General features: G+C 46.0%; 2 protein-coding genes and 1 long non-coding RNA gene across 3 annotated transcripts; 2 read left to right on the forward strand and 1 right to left on the reverse strand.

Moving 5' to 3' along the window:
* Nucleotides 1–541: 541 nt before the first annotated feature.
* LOC131591196 (cytochrome P450 2G1-like) lies at nt 542–12806 on the reverse strand. The gene is made up of 9 exons (XM_058861671.1): nt 12329–12806; nt 11176–11338; nt 9792–9941; nt 7959–8119; nt 4791–4967; nt 4126–4267; nt 3682–3869; nt 2567–2708; nt 542–1981 (listed from the first exon to the last, which is right to left on the reverse strand). Exons 1-9 carry the CDS (start codon nt 12698–12700, stop codon nt 1800–1802), a joined length of 1677 nt encoding a protein of 558 aa, XP_058717654.1. The 5' UTR covers nt 12701–12806; the 3' UTR covers nt 542–1799.
* A 2051-nt stretch (nt 12807–14857) lies between these two features.
* LOC131591199 (zinc finger protein 239-like) lies at nt 14858–18453 on the forward strand. Its single transcript, XM_058861675.1, has 3 exons — nt 14858–14893; nt 16641–16703; nt 16886–18453. The coding sequence occupies exons 2-3, from the start codon at nt 16652–16654 to the stop codon at nt 17974–17976; spliced, it is 1143 nt and encodes a 380-aa protein (XP_058717658.1). The 5' UTR covers nt 14858–14893; nt 16641–16651; the 3' UTR covers nt 17977–18453.
* Nucleotides 18454–18580: 127 nt separating this feature from the next.
* On the forward strand, nt 18581–25912 carry LOC131591201 (uncharacterized). The gene is made up of 3 exons (XR_009280290.1): nt 18581–24665; nt 25047–25194; nt 25395–25912. It is a non-coding gene; the product is annotated as an uncharacterized LOC131591201 (long non-coding RNA).
* The last annotated feature ends 74 nt before the right edge of the window (nt 25913–25986 follow it).

A 25986-nucleotide genomic window follows, 5' to 3' on the forward strand; every position in this document is an offset into this window, starting at 1 on the left:
CTGTGGCCCCAGAACACAAGATCCCATAAAATCAAGACCCCTCCAGACCCCCCAAAAATCCCAAAATTCCCTACAATTCACCTACATCTCCCAGAATTCCCTTAATTTCCCTAAAATGCCTTTTTTGTCCCACTCCAGGACCAGCTGCCTCCACTGGATCTCGGGGACAGCCCCAGGACTTTGGAGGGGGTCTCTCCTCCCATGCCATCCCCAAAAACGCACTGATTTTGGGAAAAATATTCCCAAAAATCCCTTGGATTCAAGGGAGCGCTCCCCCATTTTTGACACAGTTTTTGGGGGTTCCCCCCCCCCCTAATTTTTCAGTGTTTTTTGCTTTTGCCATTTTTTGATGGTTTTGGCATTTTTCAAAGTGAGCTTTTTCTGGGGGGGGTCCCCCAATTTTTTAAGGGAGTCTCTCAATTTCTTTTGGGGGGTTGCCCCCTCTTCGAATTTTTCCTCTGTCCCTCTCCCCCTAAATTGGGGTAGGGGATCTTTTTATTCTGTTTTTTTTTATTATTATTTTTACCTTTTTTTCCCCCCCTTTTGTTCTTTTTTTTCCTCTTTTTATTTATTTGCACTTAACTTGGGGGGGCTGAGGGGCAGGAATTTTGGGGAAGGGTCACCTGGGGCAGGCTGGAAAAGCTGGGACACCTCCCTCCCCAAAAAAATGGGAAAAAGTCCTGAGAATTCTGGGGCTCCCCCCTGTTGCCTAAGGTGTGAAAAATGTGAAATAAAAAAATAATGTTCTCAGCTTTTTTGGTGATTTCTGGGGAGGGAGTTATGATTTTGGAAGGGTTTTGGGGAGGGGTCGCAGTTTTTTTGGGGGGTGGTCTCCCGGGTTTTGGGGTGGAATTTGGAGGGAATTTGGGGGGTGGGGGGGACATTTGGGGTGTTGGGGGGAAACTTTGGGGGTCCTGGGGGGAATTTTGGGCTTTTAGGGAAAGAATTTTAGCATTTTTTCGTAACATTTGGGTGTTTGGGGGGAAAAATTTGGGGGTTTTGAGGGGGAATTTGGGGTCCAGGAGGGAATTTTGGGAAGAGGGGATTTGGTTGTTTAGGGGCACCCCGCATATTTTTGGGGAGGAATATGTGAGTCTTGGGGGGGGTGGAATTTTGGCCATTTGGGGTGTAATTTGAGGGTCTTGGGGGGATTTGGGATTTTGTGAGTATTTGATAGTTTTGGGGGGAAAATTTGGGGGGTGGGGAGAATTTTGGGGTTTTTTTAGGGTTTTGGGTGGAAATCTGGTTTTGGGGGGGGAATTTGGAGTTTTTAGGGGGGATTTTGAGTCTTGGGAGGATTTGAGACTTTTGGGGGAGTATGGGGGTTTGGGAGTTTTGGGGGGATTTGGAAGGAATTTTGGGATTTTTGGGGAGGAATTTGGTGGTTTTGGGGGGAAATTCAGGGGTCATGGGGGGGTTCTGATCTTGGGAAGGGGATTTGGAGATGATTTTTTGGGTTTGGGGGGAATTTCCATTGATAGGGAGGGGTTCTGATCCCAGTGAGGAGGGGCATTATGGGGAGGCATCCTGAATTTGGGGAGGGGTCTCAGCGGGGATTCTTGATTTTGGGGACGGATTTGGGGTGGATTTCAGGGGATTTTCCAACGACGAGGAGACATCTCAGGGGTGGGATTTGGGGAGGGGTCTCACTGAGACACCATCATGAGCTGGAAGTGGGGGGGATGTTGGGAGTGGAATTTGGGGAGGATCTGGGGGGAGATTTTCCAGCCATGGAGAGGGGTCCCAATCCCGGGGCGGTTCCTGAATTTGGGGAGCATTCTGGAATTTGGGGGGGAATCTCATCGGGGCAGCAGGCGGAGCTGGAAGGGGGGCGGGATGTTGGCGAAGCCGCTCTCCAGGGGGGCCGTGGGCAGCTCCTCGGGGGATGCTGGGGGTCGCAGCCGCAGGCGCTGCAGCAGCGAGGTCAGGAACAGGAACAGCTCCGCCCGTGCCAGCGACTCCCCCAGGCACAGCCGCTTCCCTGTGGGGAGGGGGCGTCAGCGCCGTGTCACCCCAAAGGGTCGGGGGTCCCAAAAGGGTGGCGGGTCTCGAGAGGGGCTGGGGGTCCCAAAGGGGGCTGGAGGTCTCGAGAGGGGCTGGGGGTCCCAAAAGGGCTGGGGGGTCTCTAAAGGATCTGGGGGTCCCAAAAGGGGCTGGGGGTTTCAGGGGTTGGGGATCACAAAAGGACCTGGGGGTTTCTAAGGGGTCTGGAGACTTTGAGGGCTATGGGATCCCAAAAGGGTCTGGGGGACCCCAAAGAGGGTCTGGGGATTTCAAGGTCTGGGGGGTCTGTAAAGGGTCTGGGAGCTTTGGGACTGAGGTCCCAAAAGGGTCTGGGGGTTTCAGGGGTGGGGATCCCAAATGGGTCTGGGGTTCCCACCCTGAGGATTTATGGGATTTGGGGGATCCCAAAAGGATGTAGGGCCCCTCCCCAAAGGATTTATGGGATTTTTTGGATTCCAGAATTTAGGACCCCACCCCAAAGGAATTTTGGAATTTTGGGGATTTCAGAAGGATTTAGGGCCCCAAGGATTAATGGGATTTTGGGGGGTTTTGGAGTGCCCACCAGCTGAGAAGGGCACAAAGGCCTCGTTGTGCTGGAACCGGCCCTGCTCGTCCAGGAAGTTCCCAGGGTCGAAGTTTTGGGGATTTTTGAAGGATTCAGGGTCGTTTAGGACCGAGCTCAGCAGGGGGTAAACGTCTGTGCCCTGTGGGGTCAGATGTGGGGTCAGAAGAGTCACTTGAGGTCAGGTGTGGGGTCAGAGCGGTCATTTGGGGTCATTGGGGGCATGTGGGATTACTAGGGTCAGTTGGAGTAGTTGGGATCAGTTGGGGTCAGTTGTGGGGGTCAAAGAGGTCCTTGGGGTCATTCCAGGTGTTTTTAGGGGGATTTCAGGGGATTTCTGGATTTTCCCTCACCTTTGGGATCACGAATCCCTGCAATGGAAGTTTTGGGGGAATTCCAGGGGGTATTAGGGACTTCGTCTCGCCTTTGGGATCTTAGGGGAATTTCAGGAGGATTTTTGGAGATTTTACAGAGGTTTTCAGGAGGATTTTTAGGGGAATTTCAGGAGATTGTAGGATTTTTTAGGGGAATTTCAGTGATTTTAGTGGGTTTTTTAGGGGAATTTCAGAGGGATTTTAGGTTTTTTTAATGGTAATTTTAGGGACATATCAAGAGATTTTATGGGTTTTTTTAATGGGAATTTCAGGAGATTTTACAGGGGGTTAGGGAAGTTTCAGGAGGTTTTAGGGTAATTGCAGAGTGTTTTAGGGGAGTTTCAGGGAGATTTCCATTCGGTTCTTTTAGTGGGATTTTAGGAGATTTTAAGGGGATTTCAGGAGGATTTTTGGTATATTTTAGAGGGATTTTAGGGGAATTTTTAAGGAAGATGTCAAGTGGAATTTCAGGAGGGATTTAGGGGGATTCCAAGGAGATTTTGGGATTTCAGAGGCATTTTAGGGGGACTTATTAGGAGAATTTTAGGGGAATTTCAGAGAGGTTTTCAGGAGGTTTTCTTAGGGGGATTTTAGGGGATTTTAGGGGGATTTTAGGGATATTTCAGAGGGACTTCAGGAAGATTTCAGAGAGGTTTTTCGGGCATTTTCTAAAAGAATTTCAGGATGGTTTTAGGGTGGTTTTAGGTGAGATATTGGGGGATTTTGGGGTTTTTCTCTCGCCTTGGGGATGCAGAAGCCCCGGAATTCCGTGTCCCGCGTCACCCGGTGCGGGACGTTCATGGGGATGAGGTCGCTGCAGCGCTGGATCTCGTGGATCGTGGCATTGGTGAACGGCATCAGCGAGCGGTCAGTGAGGGCCGGAGCCCGGCCGGAGCCCACCACCTGTGAAATCTCCTCGAAAATCTTCTCTGGGGGCCAGAAAATCGGGATTTGAAATGGGGAATTTGGGAATTTGGGATTGGAGGAGCGGAAGTTTGGGGATTTGGGATTTTGGGATTTGGGATTGGGGAATTTGGGATTTGGCGATTAGGAATTTGGGATTTGGGAATTGAGATTGGCAATTGGGAATTTGGGACGTAGGATTGCGAATTTGGAGATTTTGGAATTTGGGATTCAGAATTTGGGTTTTGGGAATTTGGGATGGGAATTGGCTTGGGGTCCCACCTTCCACCTGGGGGTGCCTCATGAGGAAGAGGAGGCCAAAGCGCAGTGTGGAGCTCACAGTCTCAGTGCCAGCAAAGAAAAGGTTCAGGGTAGTCAATTCCAGGTTTTCCATTGTGAATTCTGACTTGGGGTTGTCCTTTTCCTGCAAAAACCTGGGCATTTCACTCTATAATCTGGGAACCACCACAGGATCCCTCAAAGATCCAACCAAAACCACCCCAAACACCCTCAAACTCCTGCAAGACCCCTGAAAATCCCCCCAGGACCCCTAAACCCCTCAAGAACCCCTCAGAATCCCCCCAAATCCCCCCCAATCCCTCCAGGACCCATCCCCAAATCCCCCAAGGCCCTCCAGGACCCCCTCCAGGATCCCCTCCAACCTGCCCAGATCCCATGTAAACCTCCCAGGACCTCTCGTCAACCCCCCCTAAGACCCCAAGGCCCCCCAAATCCCTCAACAGCCCTCCCAAACCTCTCCAGAACCCTCCCAAAGCCCCCAAAGTGCTTAGAACCCCCTCCAGGACCCTCAAGACTCCCCCAGACACTCCCAGCCCTGCCCAGAACGCGCCCCAAAAACCCCCCAGAAGCCTTCCCAAGCCCCCAGGACCCCACAAAACTGCCCCAGGCCCTACCAAAAACCCCCCAGGAGCCCCCCAAACCCCCACCTTGTTCATCTGGATGAGGAAGGCATCGATGAAGTCGCGGGGGCTGTGGGGGTCGAGGGTCCGGGCGTTGTCCCGCACACGCTGGGCAATGAAACTCCTCATTGTCCCCAGCAGCTGTGGGATGCGCCGGTGCGGGCCCGGCATGAACTTCAGCAATGGCTCAGCCATGTTGTACAGCTTCAGGGAGCCCAAAAATTAAAAATAAATATTCCTAAAATTATCCCCAAAACAACCTGAAAAATACCCCAAAAACATCCAGAAAAATCACCCCAAGAATCATCCCAAAGTACCCCAAAACCAGCCCAAAATCATCCAGAGAATCCGCAGATCACCAAGCCCTAAAATCACTGCATATACCCCACAAAAATTCCCTCAAAACAACCCAAAATCATCCCTAAAAATCCAGAAAAATCACCCAAAAAACCACCCCCAAACCATCCCAAAAACTACACAAAAAACATCCCAAAACCACTCCAAAAAAATCATAAAAAAATACCAAAATCACCCCAAAATCACTGCAAACACCACCCCCAAACCAGCTCACAAACTCTGCAAAATTACCCCAAAAAGCACCCCGAAAACACCCCAGAAACAGCACAAAATCATCCCAAACACCACCCTAAAAACACCCCAAAGCCTGCCCAAAACCACCACCAAATCGTACCAAAACATCCCAAAACCACCCAAAATGCTACCAGAACTCCTCATTCTCTCAGTGTGGCTCCAGCACCAACCAAAGGAAGGGTTTGGTCATGTGGGGAGCCAAAAATTGCCAAAATCAGCCCAAAAATACCCCCAAAATCCTGCAAAAACTGCCTCAAAATTCTCATGAAAATCATGCCAAGAATTACCCTCAAAACACCTCAAAATTGTCCCAAAATCACAGAAAAAACCACACTAAAACACCTCAAAATTATACCAATAATACCTCAAAACCCACCCCAAATACAAAAAACATCCCAAAAAGCAATATTGAAAGCACCCTAAAATCACCCCAAAATCATCCCCAAAAACACCCTTAAAAAAGCTAAAACCACACCAAAAACCACATCAAAAACACCCAAAACCCTCCTCAAAACCATCCCATAAATCACTCCAAAACACCCCAAAAACTCCACAAGTCATTTAAAAAAATCAAAAACAACACCTCAAAACCATCCCAAAATCATCCCTAAAACACCTCAAAAACGACACCTAAAACCACCCCAAAACCACCCCAAATCACCTCAAGCTCCTCATCATTGCCAGCAGGAGCAGGATGCACCAGTGTGGGCCCAGCATGAACCATAGCAATGGCTCGGCCATGGCCTACAGTTTTCAGGACACCAAAAACCCCAAAATTATCCCAAAACCACCACAAAAATTTTCCCAAAATTATCACAAAAATTGCCTCAAAGTTATCACAAAAACCAGCTTAAAAATCACACCAAAACACCCCAAAAATGAACCTATACCCCACACTAAACCCCTCAAAACTATTCCAGAAACACCTCAAAATCCTCCCAAAAAATCCAGAAAAATCACTCCAAAAATCCAGAAAATTCCTCTCAAAACCACCCAAAAAATCAAAACCACACTAAAAATGGCACCAAAAGCACCCCAAAATCGTCCCAAAAACACTGCAAAACAACTCCTCAAACACACCTAAACCAGCCCCAAAAGCACCCCAAAACCAGCCCAAAACAACTCTCCAAAAATGGCCACAAATCATTCCAAAAAATCCAGAAAAATCACCCACAAACCACCCGAAAAACTCCTCTTAAAACAGCCCAAAAACGACCCCAAAAGCAGACCAAAACCACCTCAAAAACAACACAAAAAAACCCACCCTCAAAATACCTCCAAACCACCTGAAATCACCCCAAAATGCCCTGAGCTCCTCATCCTCCGCAGCAGGTGCGGGACGAACTGCAGAAATGTCACAGGACAATCTTTGAGGACAACAAAAATCCCAAAATTGACTCCAAAATGACAGAATTGCCCCAAAAAGATTACAGAAAACACACCAAAAATCTCCCCAAAACCACCACCAAAACACCTCAAAATCATCCCAAAACCAGCCAGAAAATCATCCCAAAAATCACCCCTAAATGCCCCAAAAACACAACAAAAATGACACCAAAACCATCCTAAATTCATCCCAAAAACGATCCCAAACCCACCCAAAATTAACCCAAAAAACACCCCAAAACAGCCCAAAAAATACCCCAAAAATACCTCAAAATCATCCTAAAACACCTTCAAACCAACCCTAAAATCACCCCAAAACCATTCTAAAACCATCCCAAAAAATTCCCCCAAAACAGCCCTAAAACACACAAAAATCACCCCCCCAAAAAACCAAAAACTGCCCTAAAATCACACCTGAAACACCAACAAAACACCCCCAAAACTCCCAAGAAATTACCCTGAAACCATCCCAAAAAACTCCCCAAAACAAACCAAAAAAATCCAGAAAAATCATCACAAAAACTTCCCCCAAAAAACACTTAAAAAACCCCCCAAATCATGCCCCTAAATCCCCAAAAATCCTAAATCCTCAAAAAATTCCAAGAATTCCAGATTTTGGGAACTGAAGTAATTCCCAAAAACTCTCCTAAACCCCCCAAAATTCTCAAAAATTCCCCCAAATTCTCTACTTTCACCCAAAAACTCCTAAAAATTCTTCATTTCCTGCAACTCTGAAAATTCTGGATTTTGGGAATTGAAACTGTTCCCAAAACCCCAAAAATTTCTCCAAGTCACTCCTAACCACATCCCTCCCAAATCCCCCAAATTTCCAAAATTAAAAAAAAAAATCCCAAAAAGTTCCCCAAAATCATGCACCTGCGCCCAGGCTGCGCTCATCTTCCTAAAACTCTTATCTATGACGTGCAGCAGCTCCAGGAATTTATGAATCGCTTCCCAAAAAACCCCAAATCCCTCAAAATTGCCCAAAAACAACGTTCCCCAGAAATTCAAAAATAGTTCAAAAAAATTCCCAAAAGTCCCCCAAAATTCCCTGCTTTCACCCAAGAACTCCTAAAAATTCTCCAGAGTTTCTGTCACTTACAAAAATTCTGGATTTTGGGAATCTGAGTGATTGGACACCACAAAATCCCTCAAAATCCCCCCCAGAATTCCCAAAACATTCCCACAAATTTCCTCAGTATTCCTGAAATCCCACACCTGTGCCCAGGCCGTGCTCATCTCCCGAAAACTCTCGTCCATGAGATGCAGCAGCTCCAGGAATTCAGGATCCTGGTACTGGAAGCGATTCCCGAAAACAATGGAACATATGATATTGGACACGGCGCAGCTCAGCAGGAACGTGGGGTCGAAGGGTTTTCCTGGGAAATTTGGAGGAAATTTGGGCATTTTTGGGACTTTTCTGAGATTTTTCCAAGAAAACAATTTTTTGGGATAATTTTGGAGTAGTTTTGGGGTAATTCTTTGGGATAAAGCAGATGATGTTGAACACGGCATAGTTTAGAAGGAACATGGGATTGAAGGGTTTTTCTGGGAAAACTGGTGAAAATTCCAGGGGTTTTGGGGTTTTATGGTCCCAAAATACTCCCAAATTATCCCAAAACTCATTCCAAAAATCCACACTGGAACCACCCCAAAACGATCCCCCAAATCATCCCAAAAATACCTCAAAATTATCCCAAAAATCATCTGGAACCATCCCAAATTTACCCCAAAATCACCCCAAAGCTTCCCCAAAAATATCCCAAAATCACCCCCAGAACTCTCCAAAATGATCCCAAAAAATAATCCTAAAAACCCAAAACCACCTAAAAACCACCCAGAAACCACATAAAACCACCCCAAATTGATCCCAAAATTTATCACAAAAAACTGGACTGGTATCAGCCCAAAATCACCCCAAAACTGATCCAAAAATCCCCCAAATGATCCCAAAAAAATCATCCTAAAAACCCCAAACCGCCCTAAAATATCCCAAAATTCATTCCAAAAAACTCCAGAACTCCCCAAAACAATCCCAAAAAATGATCCCAAAAGCCATGTGGAATCACCCCATGACCAATCCCAAATGCTCCAAAAATCCCCCAAAAATAATCATCAAAAAAATCAACCCAAAACTACCCCAAAACCTGAAAACCCTGAGGGATTTGGCGAAATATCCAGTGGTTTGGGGGTTTTCTAGAACTTTTCTGGGATTTTTCCAAGAATATTTTTGGGGATAATTTCATAGTGGTTTTGGGATGATTTTTTGGGGATAATTTTGGGATACCTCAGGAAAAATTTTGCGATAATTTGAGGGGATTTTTGGGGTGGTTTTTGGGTAGTTTTCAGTTTTTTGGGATGATTTTTTGGGGGTCACTTTTAGCTATTTTAGAGGTGATTTTTTGGATAATTTTGGGGTGGTTTCGGGGGATTCAGGGAGATTTTTGGGGTGGTTCCAGTGTGGGTTTTTTCGGATGAGTTTTGGGATCATTTTGGGATATTTTCAGGGTAGTTTTGAGGTGGTTTTGGGGTCGTTTGGGGAGAATTTTGGGGAATATTTAATGTATTTTGGGGGTAGTTTTGGGGGGTCTAGGGTTATTTTTTGGGCGATTTGGGGCTATTTTTTGGGATTATATTTTGGGATCATTTTGGGGTATTTTGGGCTGATTTTGGTGCAGTTTTGGGGCTGATTTGGTGCAATTTTGAGGGATTTTGAGCAGATTCCAATGTGTTTTTTGGGGATGATTTTGGGCTGATTCTGGAGTGGTTTTGTAATAATTTCTTGGGATCATTTTGGCATATTTTGGGGTAATTTTGGGGTGGTTCTGACATGTTTTTTTGGAATTAATTTTGCAATAATTTGTGGGGGGGGATTTCTGGAGTTTGGGGCAGTTTTGGGCTGATTTCAGTGTGTTTTTCGGGATAATTTAGAATAATTTTGGACTATTTTGGCCTGATTCTGGTGTGGCTTTTTCTGGCTGATTTTTTGGGATAATTTCCATGACTTTTCCCACCTCCTGAAACCCTCCAAAGTCCCCCAAAATTTGATACCTTGGGCTTTCTGGAACTCGTGGAGCAGCTCCTGGGCCTCCTCCTGGATACGGCTCTCGATGCTCTGGCGGCCCATCCCAAAATCCCGGAGAACCATCACGGAGAAGCGCCGGAGCTGCCGCCAGCGCTCCCCATCCGCAAAAACCACACCTGGAATGGGGAAAAATCTATGGGAATTGGGAAAAATACATTAGGAAGAAAGTGGGGTTAAAAACAATGGGAAATGGGAAAAAAATGGGGGAAAATCCATGATAGGAGGGGAAATGGGGAAAAATCCATGGGAAGGGGCAGAAATTTGAGTTAAATCCATTGGGAAATGGGGAAAAGTCGATGGGAAAGGGCAGAAATTGGAAATGGGGAAAAAATCCATGGAAAAGAGTGGTAAATCTGTCAGGGAGAAGTGCCAGAGCTGCTGCCAGTGCTCCCCATCCTAGAAAACCACACCTGGAATGGTGAAAAATTCACGTGAATCAGGAAAATGCATCGGGGGAAGAAAAATCTCTGGGAAATGGGGAAGAATTCATAGGAAATGGGGAAAAAAACATTGGAAAAGGGAAGAAAATGTAGGGAATGTGGAAAAAATCCAGGGGAAATGGGGTAAAAACAATGGAAATAGGAAAAAATCCATTGGGAACGGGCAGAAATTCAGAAAATTTGGGTTAAATTCATGGAAAATCGAGGAAAATGGGGAATCCAGGGTATTTTGAAGATGGTTTTGGAGTGGGTTTGGGATGAATTTTGGGGTCATTTTGGGGTGTTTTGGGGTATTTTTGGTGTTTTTTGAGATGAATTTTGAGATAACTTTGAGGTGATTTGGGGGATTTTTTGGAATGATTTTTTTTTGTGTGTGTGGTCTTGTGATTTTTTGGGGGTTTTTTGGGGGATGAATTTTGGAAAAATTTTGGGATGGTTTGGGGGTATTTTTGGGGATCCTTTTGGCTGATTTTTGGGGATAATTTGCAGTATTTTTTTGGTGCATTTTGGGGTATTTTTGGGGGGGTTGGGGATCATGTTGGGGTATTTTTGGCGTTTTTTTGGCTTTGGGGTAATTTTGGGGGGTTTCTGAAGTGCATTTGGGTTTTTAGGGGGCCTGTTTGGGGTGGATTTGGGGTATTCTAAGGTATTTTTGGGGTGGTTTGGGGTGGTTTTTGGAGTGGTTTTGGGTTTTATGGATGATTTTTCGGGATAATTTTGGGGGTAGTTTTTGGGGTTTGGGGTGTTTTTGGAGTGTTTTTGGGATTATTTTAAGGTGTTTCTGGAATGGATTTGAGTTTATTTGGGCATTTTGGGGTGGTGTTGGGATATTTTGGGGTGGTTTTTCAGGACAATTTTGGGCTATTTTGGGGTATTTTGGGGATATTTTTGGGGTGGTTTGGGCTCTTACCATATCCCCTGAAGGTGCTCTCCAGGGTTGGCATCTGCCCACGCCCTGCGAACACCTCGGGGTTGCCCACGAGCGCCTCGCGCACAGCCCGGGTCCCGCACAGCACCAGCACTGGCCGGGGGCCCAGCCACACCGTGAACACTGGCCCATAGCGGTCACTCAGCTGCCAGGGGTCAGCGGGGTCAGGGACAGTGAAAACCCCACAAAAATCCCACAAAAAATTTTTTAAATCACATTAAAATACAGTAAAATTGACCCAAATCCCATCAAAATTGACCCAAATCCCATCAAAATTGACCCAAATCCCAAAGTACAGCCAATCTGGGCACACTGGGCAAGACTGTTCACTCAGCTGGGCGGGGTCAGCAGGGTCAGCAATGTCAAAAACCCCACAAAAATCCCGTTAATATTTTTAAAAATCCCATTAAAATTAAAAATAATCCCATTAAGATTGACAAAAATCCCACTAAAATTTGGCAAAATTTAAGGTAATGGCACCAAAATCGACCTAAATGAACCCAAACTGGTCCCAGTTGCACAGCAGTCCCTGGGCCAGACCAGTCACTCAGCTGAGAGGGGTCAGCAGAGTCAGGGACAGCAAAAACCCGACAAAAATCCCATAAAAATCTAAAAAAATCCATTAAAAAAAACATTAAAATCCCCCCAAATTCACCCAAATCCCACAAAATTTGGCCTAAATGGACCCAAATTCCATCAAAACTCACCCAAACTTCCCCAAATTCCCTTAAAATCTCACAAAATCCCCAGAATTCCCAAAATGCCCACCTTGAGCAGTGCCCAGAACTGCCGGGGTCGCTGGAGTCCCCCAACCCCCCCCAAAATCCCACAAAATTCTGAAAATTCCAGGAGGAAAAAAAGCCCCAAATCACCCCAAAACGCCCCAAAATTCCCAGAAATTCCCAAATTCCCAAATTTCTCCAAAATTCACCCCTTGAGCAGCATCTGGCAGGTGCAGGGGGGTCCAAACCCCCCTAAAACTACCCCCAAAACTCCCTAAAACCCCCTAAAACACCCTTTGAAAGCCTGCAAAAATACCGGAAAAAACCTCAAAAAATCCCCAAAACTTCAAAATTCTCCAAAATTCCCCAAATCCCCAAACACCAGCTTTCCCAAAAGTCCCCCAAGTTCCCACCTTGAGCAGGGACTGCAGCGTGCGGAACGGGGACACCTGGAGGAGGTTTCCGAGCAGCGGCAGCGCGGGGGGGCCCGGGGGGAGTCGGGCTGCGATCGCGCGATGTCGCGACAGCTCCACCAGCAGTGCCAGCGCCAGCAGCGCTAACAGGGCCACCAGCACAGGAGCCATGGTGGCACTTGGGGACACCTGGGGACAATCTGGGAACATTTTAAACGGGGGCAGAGGCGGTGCAAAGGGCGAGGGTGGAGCCCAAAGCCTCTGCCCAGACCGCTCTGGGGACAGCGAGGGCACAGGGAGGGGACAGCCTAGGGACAGGACTGGGAACAGTCCGAGGGTCTCACAGGCTCGGGGACAGGGAGGTGACACCATGGCGAGACCCTGGGGACGCTGTGGGGAGCGTCCCTACCCTGTCCCCTTGTCCCCCCCTTGTCCCCTCACTGTCCCCTCTCTGTCCCCAAGCCTGTGTCACCCTCGGACTGTTTACATCCTGTCCCTGTGTCCCCTGCGGGTGCCCCAGGCTGGGAGGAGGAGGAAGGGGACAAAGGGGACAAAGAGGGGACAAAGGTGACACCGCTTGCACAACCCCGGGGCCAGGGCGAGGAGCGGGCCACGAGGACACGCAGGTGACAGTGCGGGTGACAAGAGGGACATACACGTGACACCCCTGTCCCGAGGCCCGGGAGTATCCCCAAGTCCCCGGTCCCTTTTCAGGGTCCCCCTGTCCCTCCCCTCCCCCTCTGGCCACTCCCCGCTTTGAGTGCAGTCGGAAAATCCCGGGAAAATCTTTGTGATGCCAGAACCTTCATCCCATCCCCACCATCCTTCTCCCGAGATCTTTCTCCCCTCCTCCTTTTCCTCATCCTGAGATTTTCCTCCTCCCCATTATCCCGGGATCTTCAGCCCCTTCCTCTGCCTTCCCGGGATCTTCCTCATACCCCCACTCTCACCCCCCTACTATCCCAGGAAAATCTGTTCCTCCTCCGTTACCTCAGGAAACTTCTTCTCCATCCCAGCACTTTCCTCCTCCACATCTTCGTAATCCTGAAAAGAACAGGCAAGGAGACCAGCTCCTTTTTTATGCCTTTATTGAGGTCAGCTCTAGGTGGGGAGTTCAACCACTGCTGCTCCCAATGGACAACCCAGAGCAGGAGATGTTCAGCTTTGCCACAGGGCAGAGCTGGGGCTTCCGTCCTCACAAGAGTCCCTAGGAAAACACTGGTTCCTTGTAAATCTTGGGTAGTCATGGATAGCAAGTGTGTAGTTATAGCGACAAGGTTTGGAACATCAGTAAGTTGTGCAATGTTCTCCCTTGCTCCTCAACGTAGTTTGGAGTCTGTTTTGTTCCATGGCTCGCTGATTCTAGGGGTCTTTAGATGTTAATCCCACTTCTCCTGGGTGCTACCCCCCATGGGAGTTGGGCTCATCTACACACTGGGTGCTGTCATCGGTGCCATTGAGGGGTGCCAGGAGCGGCAGAGGCAATAGACAAGGCCAGGTGGCATTAACAAGGCTGGTACAACAACATTGATATTTAACAACCCTGACACAACATGAGGTGTATTTACAAAGTAGACACTTTATGGTGACAACATTCTACTGTACAAATTATAAACATTTTTGTGTAATGATCAGGAGGTCACGATTTACGCTTTACAATCCTGAAGCTGAATGTCTCCTTAGGAGGTCTGGTCACGGAGAAGAGTGGGCTGCTTTTAGGCTGACCCTGTTTGGACAACCTGCTCCTCACCCCGAGCCTCACCATGTCTGACATTGCCCACCTGTGATTGACATCCCAAAACACTGAAAACACTTATACATTTTTCTTTATAATTAAAATCTAATGAATTAATAAAAAAAAATTAGTTTTTTATAATAATATTATTCTATATTCTTATAACCTAATTTTTATATTTATATAAAAGGACTGATACATTTTCAGGGACAAAAAACATTATTGGCTTTTGGTTCTAAGTACCACAATTACCTTCATTAATAAATTGACCACTATTTCTCTCTCTTTATTGTAATTACTCCTATTTTTAGTCCATTAATAATTTTTTTTTTAAATTATTGTCAGACAGGGTAAAAGGGACCACTTTGGGGTCCATGGAGACTTTCCTGGGGAACATTTGGGGGAGTTTTGGGTCTGGGAAGGGAATTTAGTGAGAACTTGGGGGTCTGGAGGACACTTGGGGGAGCCAGGTACGCGCTTGGAGGGGCACTTAGGGATTCTGTGGGACAATTCGGGGTCCGGGGGAGCACTTGGGGGTCCAGGGGGGCACTTGGAGGTCAGGGAGGGGAATCTGGGGACCCTTCGTGTTCCGGGCGGGCACTTGCGGGGTTGTGTGGGGGCTCTCTGGGGCGCGGGGGATGATGGGAGTTGTAGGCGCCGGTATAATGAGGTTTAATGGGGCCGCGGAGCACCACGGGAGCTGTAGACACAGCTCCAATGGGTTCCGGTGAGGCGCGGGGCATGACGGGAGATGAAGTCCCGGCTGGAATAGCGCTCTATGGGCGCCGCGGAGCATGATGGGAGCTGTAGTCCCGGAAGTGGCTCGGAAGGTGCGTTTGGCGATGTGGAAAGGCACTTGGGGGAACACTTTTGCATCCGAACCGTGGCTGCAGGTCCTCGGGGCAAATGTATACGGCTCGGGAGCACTTGGGGAGAACCTGGGGAGCTGTAACCGGGCTCTTTAGGGCGCGGGGCACGGCAGGAGGTTTGGGCGGGGAACTGTGTTGTGAGGTACTCTGATAGCGCGGGGGATGATGGGAGATGAATTCCCCGCAGTGGCTGTAAGGGGCCTCAGGGGGATCGGGAGCATTCAGGGATCCACGGACGCTTTGGGGAGTCCCGAACGGGCGCTGAGGGGGATCCTGGAGCATTTGGGGGACACTTACGGGACATATGGGGGGCGATACCGGAGTTCTGGGGAACGCAGGGCATATTGCCAGTCCCTCCCATTTCCTTCCAGCATGATCCCATTTGCTCTCAGCCACTCCCAGTCAGCCTCAGTGTAGTTGGACTCACTGCCAGTATGATCCCAAACACCACTAGAATGGTCCCAGTTCATCCCAGTATAAGTCCAGTTTCTTCCAATCACCCCCAGCATGCAGCCAGTCACTCCCAGTCAACCCCATTTGCCCCCATCCTGGTCTCAATTGACCCCTGCAGACTCCCACTCACTGCCACTATGATCCCAGTCTCCCTCACTGTGCAGTCTCTCCTGCCATGGACGCAGCTGCTCCCAGTATGATCCCTGTACGATGTCAGTACTATCGCAGTCACTGCCAGTATGATTCCAGTACAAACCAGTCCCTGCCACTGCTGCCACTCCTGGGATCCCCCAGCCCTCTCTATATTCCCCCTCCCAGAGGAGCCCATGGACTGGGAGTCCTCAGACAGGGTCCCCAGTCAGCCCCAGTTTGGATCTGCAGCCCCCAATTTTCCTAGTTTCCCTCTCCTTTTCCCCGGGCTGGGTTCCCCCCGTCCCCAGCGGGTGGGAGCAGCGGAGAGCCCTGCGCTGCCCATCCCGACCTGTCCCGGCTCCATCCCCGCTCCTGCCGTGGGCTGTGAGGGGTTTGGGAATGGGGCACCGAGGGTGTCACTGCTCCTGGGGGAGGAGGAGGAAGGATGGAAGAGGAGGGGTGAAGAAGGAGAGTGAGAAGAGATGGAAGTAAGAGTGCGGTTAGGGAGGAGTAGGAGGAGGACTGATGGAAGGGGAGGAGAGGGAGGAAGAGGAGGGACAAAGAAGGATCAGGGAAAGGAGAAGTTACCACGCAGTTGAGCACTCCCTGAATTCACAGCCCCCCACCTGTGGGGTTATCACCCCCCATCCCATAGGTGACTGGGGAGGGGGAGTTCAGCCCTGATATCCTGGGGGGTCCCTGGGCTGGGTTTTTTGAGGGGGGAATATTTGAGAATTAAGGACTGCAAAGCTGAGTGGAAAATGCCCCTTGGGAGGACATTAGGGGGTCCCAGCATCCCTAAGTGGGGAGATGGAAACGGGGGAAACTTTTTTGATTCCTGGCACTCCCAGCAGCCTGCGAAGAGCAGGGATTGAGTAGATGGGGACCCACAATATAAGTGTGACCCCCAACAGCTGGGACAGGGGGGAACCAATGAGCAGTAAAGGGGAAAGACCAGAGATGGGGAATTCGTGGGAGGTATTTTCAGGGCTGAATCTTGATGTTTTGGAGGTTTTTATGGAAGGCTGGTGACTTCTAGAGATGGACTTTGAGAGAAGGAAACCCAAAATCCAATGTGATCATGAATTGTATTTTTGACCAAACCAGGATTTCTCATTCCCAGACCTTGGCCGGATGGAGGAGGAGGCTGTGAGGAAGAGGAAGATGCCCCGGGACACCCAGGCAGGTGAGGAGGAAGTGCCCCTTTCCTCTTCTCTCCTGCTCCATCTCCCAGCCCAGCACAGCCCCCGGCTGCAGGACAACCCCGCTGCCGATGCTGTCCTGCCGGGGACGCACTGGGGGGATCTCCTTCCCCTTCCCTCTGGCATGGAGGCAAATCCCATCCTCTCCTTGTCCTTCCTCCCACAGACAAGGAGCTGAGGATGGAAATCAGGGAGGACAAATCCCCACGGCAGAACCTCATGGAAGAGGCCATTTTTAGGGGCTCCACAGTGCAGGAATTCAACAGAAAGGAAAATCCTCAGAGATCCTGCAGGAGGAGAGTCTCCAAACCCAGCCCAGGGTGCTCTGAGGAAGAAAGACCCAAACTGTGCCGGGAAGGCGGCCAGAGATCCAGCCAGGGCTCTGAGCTGGTGGTCCATGAGCAACTTCAGGATAGGGAGAAGCCCTACAAGTGCTTTGAGTGTGGGAAGAGCTTCAGCCAGAGCAACCGTCTGATCCGCCACCAGATGATCCACACTGGGGAATGGGCCTGTGAGTGTGGGAAATGTGGGAAGGGCTTCAGCTCCAACTCCGACCTTGTTACCCACCAGCGCATCCACACCGGGGAGAGGCCCTATGAGTGTCTCCAGTGTGGGAATAGGTTTCAGACCAGCTCCAGTCTCCTCATTCACCAGAGGAGTCACACAGAGGAGAGGCCCTTCCGCTGCCCTGACTGCAGGAAGGGCTTCAAGCACAACTCCAACCTCATCACCCACCGGCGTATCCACACTGGGGAGAGGCCCTACAAGTGTGGGGAATGTGGGATGACCTTCAGCCGGAGGTCCCAACTGATCATCCACCAGATGATCCACACTGGGGAGAGACCCTACGAGTGTCCCGAGTGTGGGAAGAGATTTCGGGTCAGCTCTGATCTCCTCGTGCACCAGCGGATTCACACAGAGGAGAGGCCCTTCCGCTGCCCCGACTGTGGGAAGGGCTTCAAGCGAAACTCCCACCTCATCAGGCACCAGCGCATCCACACCGGGGAGAGGCCCTACAAGTGTCCCGAATGTGGGAAGAGGTTTCAGACCAGCTCCCATCTCCTCGTGCACCAGCGGATTCACACAGAGGAGAGGCCGTTCTGCTGCCCCGAGTGCAGGAAGTGCTTCAAGCGAAACTCCAGCCTTGTCAGGCACCGGCGCATCCACACTGGGGAGAGGCCCTATGAGTGTCCCCAGTGTGGGAAGAGCTTCTCTGTGAGCTCTCACTTGATCAAACACCAACGGAGGCACCAGTAAGGGAAGCTCTTCGAGTGCCCAAGTGCCGGAATAGCTTTGTGCTGTGACGAGTTCCAGGCCCAAAAGCATAAACAAGTGTGGCCTGAAGAGAGAAAACAAGAGAGATGGGACTTAATCATCTGAAGCTGTAACTGGACCATGAACCCCAATATGCAGATGGACCTAAACTTCTAAAAATGTGAGACCTCGTGATCAGTTGTCCATTTTTGTGACCATTTTCAGTCCACCTTGGGTGTAGCCCTGGCCAGGCTCTTGTACTGCCCCAGGTGTATCCTTTAAGGCCTTGTAATAAATGTTATTCTTAACTCTGTCCAGCCTCTGTTCTAGGTCAGCCTTCCCAAGGCATCAGGTGGAATGGGGTTGGAAAGGGACTGGGTGAAGTGGGATGCAAATCAGGAGAGGTGAGATGGGCATTGGGTGAGGCAGGATGGGTGGGATGGGGATTGGGAAGTGTGAAATGGGGGAAATAGGGCTTGGGAAGGGGCTGTTGATGTCCAGCAGGAGTGGGATAGGTTGTGGTTGGGATTTGGGATGTGGGATGGGGTCTGGAATGAGACAGCAAAAGTTTGGGGATAATGAATAAAGGGGGAGCCTATTACTGAGTTAGTTTTTGGATATTCTACGTTCCTGAAGAGATTTTGGGGTATCTCATGTTTCTGAGGCAGTTTTGGGGCACTCCCCAACTGTTGGGAGGTTCCTGAGAGCAGCTCCATGGAGCCCCACTGCCAGGGGTGGTTGCCATGGGCACGAGGTCAGAGCTGTAGGCAGAGTCCGTTGCCTCAACGCTGGAAAGCAGAGAAATGATGAATGGCCCCAGACATCTCCAGTGTGTGTTTGGTGTTGAGATGAAAAATGAGCGATGGGACCACTATCCTTTGAGATGCTCAAGTAGCTCAATAAGATATCAGTCTCAAGGCGTGAGATTTATAGAGCAGCAACAAGTCAGCCATAGCTCGTGGAAGTCAGAGTTTCTTCTCCGCACAGCAATATAAAACTTTTTAGTCAAATAGACAGTTGACATGAAGTTTGTCTTCACTTAGTAACCTATCACCTTTGCTTAATTTTACTGCAGTGTGTCTGTGTCTTAGCCACTAAGGGGACAGCTCACATACTCAAGCATCTCTCTGTTACAGTTTCTGGATCTCTAACCTTCTATATAACTCACACTATTACAGTTTAAACTATTTTACCTAATAGAATTTCTTACTTACTGTCGTGGTTTTAAACCAGTAACTAAAAAAATCACTTATTTCTTGCTGTGAGATATGGATTAGAACAAGAGCAAAACAGGCTTAAAACTTAAAAGGAATAAACACAGTTTATTAACAAACTACAAGAATAAAAACACCAGAATAAACTTCCAGAAAACCCTTTTACCTCTTACTACTTGACCATTTTTTTGTACACATGATAACATAGAGACAAAAAAACTTTAGAACTTTGGTGGTTAAAAACAGTCTCAATTCTTGCTACAGTCTTTTCATCAGTCTTTGCAGAGGAACAGAAGTCTCCTTCTGCCAATCCATGGAGTTTCTCACAAGAAAACTATTTTTGTTATAGTTTTCTATTTCTCTAATGCCAGCTGCCCGGAAATCTGTCATCAGAGTTCACGCCTCCCATTTCACATCACTCTGAGGTGTGTTAATGGGTCAATGAGTCTAGGGATGCTATTTTAAGGATGAGTTATTCAAAGGCAGAAGTCTTCTTCATCTGTCTCTGTGAGCCTTCCTGGAAAACAGTTTTCTCTTTGCCCCCCAAGGCTTCAAAATCTTCACTCTACTCATTTCCAGCAACTCACAGTATCACAATTACTCTCTCTTTTTCTCAAAAGTCCACACTTTGAACACTCTATTCCTCCCCAATACTCTGTCATGAATTAAAGGAGTCTTTTTAAACTACTATTGTCCATCTCTATAGCTTTAACAGAAAGATATTTCAGCTGTAAAGCACCTTATTCTCTCTCATTTAAACTTAACTCTTCACTGTTTTTGGTAGTTTTGTGATGTCTTCTTCATGTTGATTGTCTCTCTCGTTCTGTCTTTCTGAGAAAAAGGAGTAATCTGTACATTTTATCCAAGTAGTAAAAGAATTAAAAGCTTTAGAAAAGCTACAAGAGTTCATGGTGTCAGGTTTCAGTCCAGCAGCAGAAACTGAAAACCAAACCAGGCTGCCAGCTCTGCTTCCCTTTCCTCCCCCCGCCTTCCCTCTCGTCCTCTGCGGCCTTCTCTGGCCGAGGGAGGGGGGGGGAGAATGGAGGAGGCTACCACAGAGCCTTGTTACCTTCTCAAAAGCCAGAAACAAAAGAGGGCAAGAGAACTCTGACTGTACTTCTTAAGGGGGTGTTTACAAGTTGACTTAACTTTTTAATGGTCAAGACTGCTGTCAATTCTTAGAAATGACTGATAATTGGTCAGGAGGAAAAACTCCCATCAGCCACCAGCAGCTTCAACTTCCTCAGCTCTCAAAGCTATCTTAAAGGTAAAGCTACCCCATGACACTTACTTAACACATATTCTTACTTATAACTATAGAGACATAAATTTATAATTTCTCTACCCAATGTTTGTTTACCTTCATCACTACATCAATCCAGGCTTTTTCTAAAGCTAAACCAAAGATATTCGGTTTCCAACATCTCCCCTTTCCCTTTGCAGTAAAAAACTCCATTAATGGATCTTCTGGAGTGATAGTGGATAAGCATATGATATTTAAACTTGAAAAATTAGCTGAAATCACACAAACATTGGTTCTAGGCTCACTAACTAACAAAGCTACACTACTAAAGGCAAAGTAAAAAACAAACTTAACATTTGATTCAACTCCATATTTCTTTAAGATTATCTTTTGGCAAAAGGTTCTTTTTGAATTTTTTTATTTTTTAAATTTTCAAGCAAAGTTTTCAGCATATTCTTTTTTTTTTTTTTTTCTTTCCAAACTTGTTCATGGACTAACCAAGATACATAGTTATTCTGTGCACATTCAATTTTTTAAAATTTGGACATCTTCTGATTCTTTTGAAAATTCCTTCTTATATTCTTCTTCAAGAATAAGAAGGCAAGGGCTAATACTACACTTTTGCCAAGAGCTTTACAATATTTCTGGTTTTTACACCCTTTACATTGATATAAAACCTTGGGTTTTCACAGATTTGCAAATGGAACAAAAATAATGTCTAATGTCCTCCAGGAAAATGAAAAAAATTACTATTATTTTAAGGTCCAAATAGTTGAGACTCCAGATGTGCTGTTTTAGCAGGTCCAAGTCTATCATCTGAAAATGTTGATCCTTAGCATCACTGAATGTTCTTTCAAATCCTGAAACAGGGAATAACTGAAGAAAATTGGTAGAGACACAACATTATGATAACATAAAACTTCTGTTGGCAAACTGTGTAGTTTTCAGACATAACTGTGTCTTGGTAGTTCTGGTCTTGTTTTGACAACAAAGGCTGTGTAGTGACTTCTCTGTTTACTGGTTCTCATATTTTCAGAGGCAGACAGTGTCTGGTCAGATGAACAGGTGACTCTTTTGAACCTGTCAACAGAACATAGGCACTTCTCCCATTTATGTTAATGAATCATTTAGGCTTAACTGTAGTAAACTTATTTGTGAATTCAGATTTTATGATCTTTTCTAAATTTTTGGTGCAATTATTTCATTATTCAAAATGAATTGTGGTCTAAATTTCTAATGCACATACTACATTAATTGAATGTTCTTAAGGCATCAATTCCTTTTGCTTTTAAAAGTGAGATGTACTTTTATCATGCATATGAATATCAACACAAAACTATACACATAATGAACAAAAACTTACAGTAGTTAGAAATTAATTAGATGATAAACATTATTGATATGTGATATAGAATTACTGTTAACTACTAAAACACTGTACCAGCATCTCAGAGTTTGTAAACAGCTGACAAACCTCAAATCAGTGAAGGATTGGATAACCACCTCCAGAAATGATTCTCCAAGCTCCCTTCAAAATTGATCCAGCTGTCATATTAATAAGGTCAAATTGCTAAGTCAAAAGTGACTCAAATATTGATTTGGTACAGAAAACATCTATATCTGTTGGCAAACATTTCATCCAGGTAAAGTCAAGGCTTGACCAGGCCTGGCTTTAAACTAGAAAGATGTCTCTTAACTCATTTTCAAAACAAGGTTCTTAATTATAGCAGCTATGGGATGCTTAAAGCACAGAAAACTGTTGAAGTGCATTTGTGGAAAGCAAATGATCAGAAGTCTTAGGCAACAGACCAATAGAACTATCTAGCAGTTGGTTTAATCTGAAGTTTCTCTCATGGTGGCTGACTTTCAGCAATGACACGTTTTTCTGGAATTCTGGAAGCACTGAAAAACAATAAAGCTACACTGAATTAGGCAAGAGCAAGCCTTCTTAAACAAGGGGAGGAGTTACAAAGAGTAAGAAAATCCTGTAGAGGAACAGCTGTATAACTTGTTTAAAGAGATGCATCTGCAGTTAGAAAACAAAAAGAGCTCAAATGACATGTGTCTTAAAGGCAATTACACAAAAATAGTAAAGCATATGGAAAGCCGACTATAAATATAGTAATAATACCTTGTGAATAATACTCAAAATACTCAAGGATAATACAAAATACTCAAGATTTCATAAAATCTGTAAATTCACATTATACAATGAATATATCAGCAGTAAGTGTCTGAGGAAGTTAAGATAGCATTTTCAAAATATTCATGTCTCAATGGCAAGAAGTGAAACAAGGTAAAAACTTTTAAACTTCTTACTATTAATAACAGTCACTATTCTTTTGTGTTACCTAAAGAAAACAAAACCAGTAGAGATTGTAACAAATAATTAAACCTTTGATGAAATGAAGGGTGCAACAGACTGTATGTTCTTCCATCCACAAACAGGTATTTATCAGTGTTCTATCACAGTTTCAGTCATAGTCATCTCTCTAGGAAAATAACTATACTTCGTAGTTTAGACAAGTGTCTTAACAAAACGTGAGACAATTTAAATTAAACAATATTCAAACCTGGTAGAAATTAATTTTGACAGAAGGAAATAAAAAAACTTAACCTCAAAAGAATACTAAAGTTATAAAACCTAACTTAAGAACACTCAGACCTAAACCTAGTGAAACTTAACTTTGCTAAATTCTATCAACACTTTATCAAGTGAAAACATAACTCATTCTTAATCTATTATTACAAAAAGGCAACGGAAAGTTTGGTATATACCTTTTAAACACAATATAATAGCAACATGAATTTACAATAGAGATTATAAATATGTGACAAATACATTATGATTTTATCGAATTTGGCCTTGAGAATAACTCATAGTAACTACAAAGGTTACTGAAAATACTTATTTGTAGCAGGGATTTGCTTGGAATATGCTTAAGTTTGTTAGGATTTTTAAAGTGCAGTTTTATTAGAGAAAAATCACAACAACACAGGATTTGGCAAGTTGCCATTCAGCTTTTGTAGCACTTTTCAGAAACATCAAGTCTGCTTTTTAATTAAATTCCGAAGTCCGAATTGGTATATATGCTGTTATACGTGTCTTTTATAGCAAAAAGACTCACATTACCTTATTAAAATTGTGGAAAACACAAGCATATGGGTAATATATGGTTAACTTAACTTTGTCTTGTGCAGTGAAGTTCTCATAGCTAATTATTTTTTAAACCGTGAATATCTTCTGTAGATAACATTAATTGGCAGGTCATGTTATTAGTAGCTGTAAATCATTCAATATTTTGACATTAGGTTTTAAAACTAATTATTGCAAGGTAACTTTTTCCATCTGTTAATATTTACTCTAAACATTTTTAAAGAGAGGTTTTTTGAATTTTCTAAAGAGTCACAATAATTTCTCCAGCAAAACTCTAAAACTGCAAGAACTCATAATTACTTAAAAACCACAAAATTAATTCTGAAAGGGTATATAAAGACATTCTAAGAAAACAACAAATTGTTACTGTTTAACCAACTGGGTAGTGTCCTAGTGCTTCTTCTGGGGGGTGGTGTGTGTGTGTGTGTGTGTGTGAACGACATCCTCCATATACACTTGCAGAGGGGAAAACTGGAGACAAAAAAAACCTATAAAGTTAACTTTAACAAATGCAGTTCTTTCCCTCAATATTTATCTCATTCTTTGCAGACAGAGGGAAAAGGACACGATTTTACAAAAACGGGTGATGTTAAGCAAAGAGCTTCTCAGGGCCAGGTGATAGCAACGGTGACCATTGGAACTTATCAACTTTTAATTACAGTAATGAATTTTGAACTAGATACCATATAGTTAGCAATTTTTTGACTATTTTGTCTCCCTTTGAAGCTGTCTGAGCCACCTGTTTCTGCTCAACTGTTTCTGTAATTGCTGATATTTGTCCTGTGTGGCCTTGGAGCTTCTTCTGCAATGCCTCTGCCATGGGGGTGCCTTTGTTCTCTGCGCACCCTCCAGTGCTCCTCCCACGCCCCGCCTGGATCGGGTGGAAACCGATCTAAATCTGGCTTCTCTTCAAAAGTAGAGTTAATATGTTGACCCTGTAGGTCCACAGTCAATTAAAAAACATTGAACACCTCCTTATATACTTCTCTCTGACTCTCTCCCCCTCTCTCCAAGGGCGTCATTGCCAAGAATGTTCGCCTAGCAGTGGGAGGTAGAGATGGCTGCTGCTGTGACACAGGTAGAATTACGGGGCTCGCAACCTGGGTAAATTCTGCTTTCATGTCTTTTAAGGTATTAATTACAGTCTGCCAAGTCAGACTGTAAGACAGAATGTCCTTGCTTTTCCTTGTAATTGTTTTCTCCCACAACTGGACTCCTATTTCTCTCCATTCTTCCACTGCAAAAAGCAGTGGAGGCACTTTCAAGTTTCCGTTTTCTCTAGCCCATAAAATGAGCTTTTCAAGGTCCTTATCCTTGACTGCTTCCCCTCATTTAACTATAACGCTTTGAAGCAGTTTTTGTGCTGCCGCAAACTATATCCATGCTAGCAGCCCTGGATGGGGGGAGTGCCGACACGTACTTGCCTTTGGTCTTCTGTCTCAGGCTCCTCCGTCCCCAGTTTTCCCCAGCTTAGGTTCACAATTCCGCGTCCAACCACTGCACGAATCTGCTCCCTCAGCCCTGATCCGCATTCCACGTCCAAACACTGCACAAATCTGCCGAGCTGGTACCCTTTGCCCGCAAAGGATCCCTGTTCTGAGTGCCAGGTAATGGAAAACTGCTCCGACTATTCACTGAGTCCTCATAGAGGTATAGCAAATGTCATTTATTTATATCTTTAGCACAATTTTATAGGGTCCTACAGGGTTCACAGGGCTTGACAAGCTATTATTCGTTAATACATATTGCTTTACATTCTTTTCCATGTAAACAATGCCATTGTTTTTCTTTATTCTTGCTGTTCCAGGAGAGCTTCAAGGACACTGCCCTTAGAATTGTTGCCTGGATTGAAAGCTGGGTTGTGCAGACAGGCTTTTACTAAAATATCATGCTTTTGTCCCGTTAAAACGTTTTTGTGCACAGCGCCAAGGCAACAGACTCTGCCTACAGCTCTGACCTCGTGCCCATGGCAACCACCCCTGGCAGTGGGGCTCTATGGAGCTACTCTCAGGAACCTCCCAAAAGTTTGGGAGTGCCCCAAACCTGCCTCATAAACCTGAGTAACCCGAAAATCTCCTTAAGAACGTGGAATATCCAAAAACTCACTCAGTAAAAAACTCCTCCTCCCTTCATCAGCCTTGAACCTTGGCTGTCTCATTCCAGACCCCATCCCACATCCCAAATCCCAACCACAACCTATCCCACTCCTGCTCCTCCCATCCCACATCAAGACTCCCTTCCCAAGCCCTATTTCCCCCATTTCACACTTCCCAATCCCCATCCCACCCATCCTGCCTCACCCAGTGCCCATCTCACCCCTCCTGATTTGCATCCCACTTAACCCAGTCCCCTTCCAACCCCATTCCACCTGATGCCTTGACAAGGCTGACCTAGAACAG

The sequence above is a fragment of the Poecile atricapillus genome, chromosome 38, assembly GCF_030490865.1.
Source record: "Poecile atricapillus isolate bPoeAtr1 chromosome 38, bPoeAtr1.hap1, whole genome shotgun sequence".
NCBI lineage: Eukaryota > Metazoa > Chordata > Aves > Passeriformes > Paridae > Poecile > Poecile atricapillus.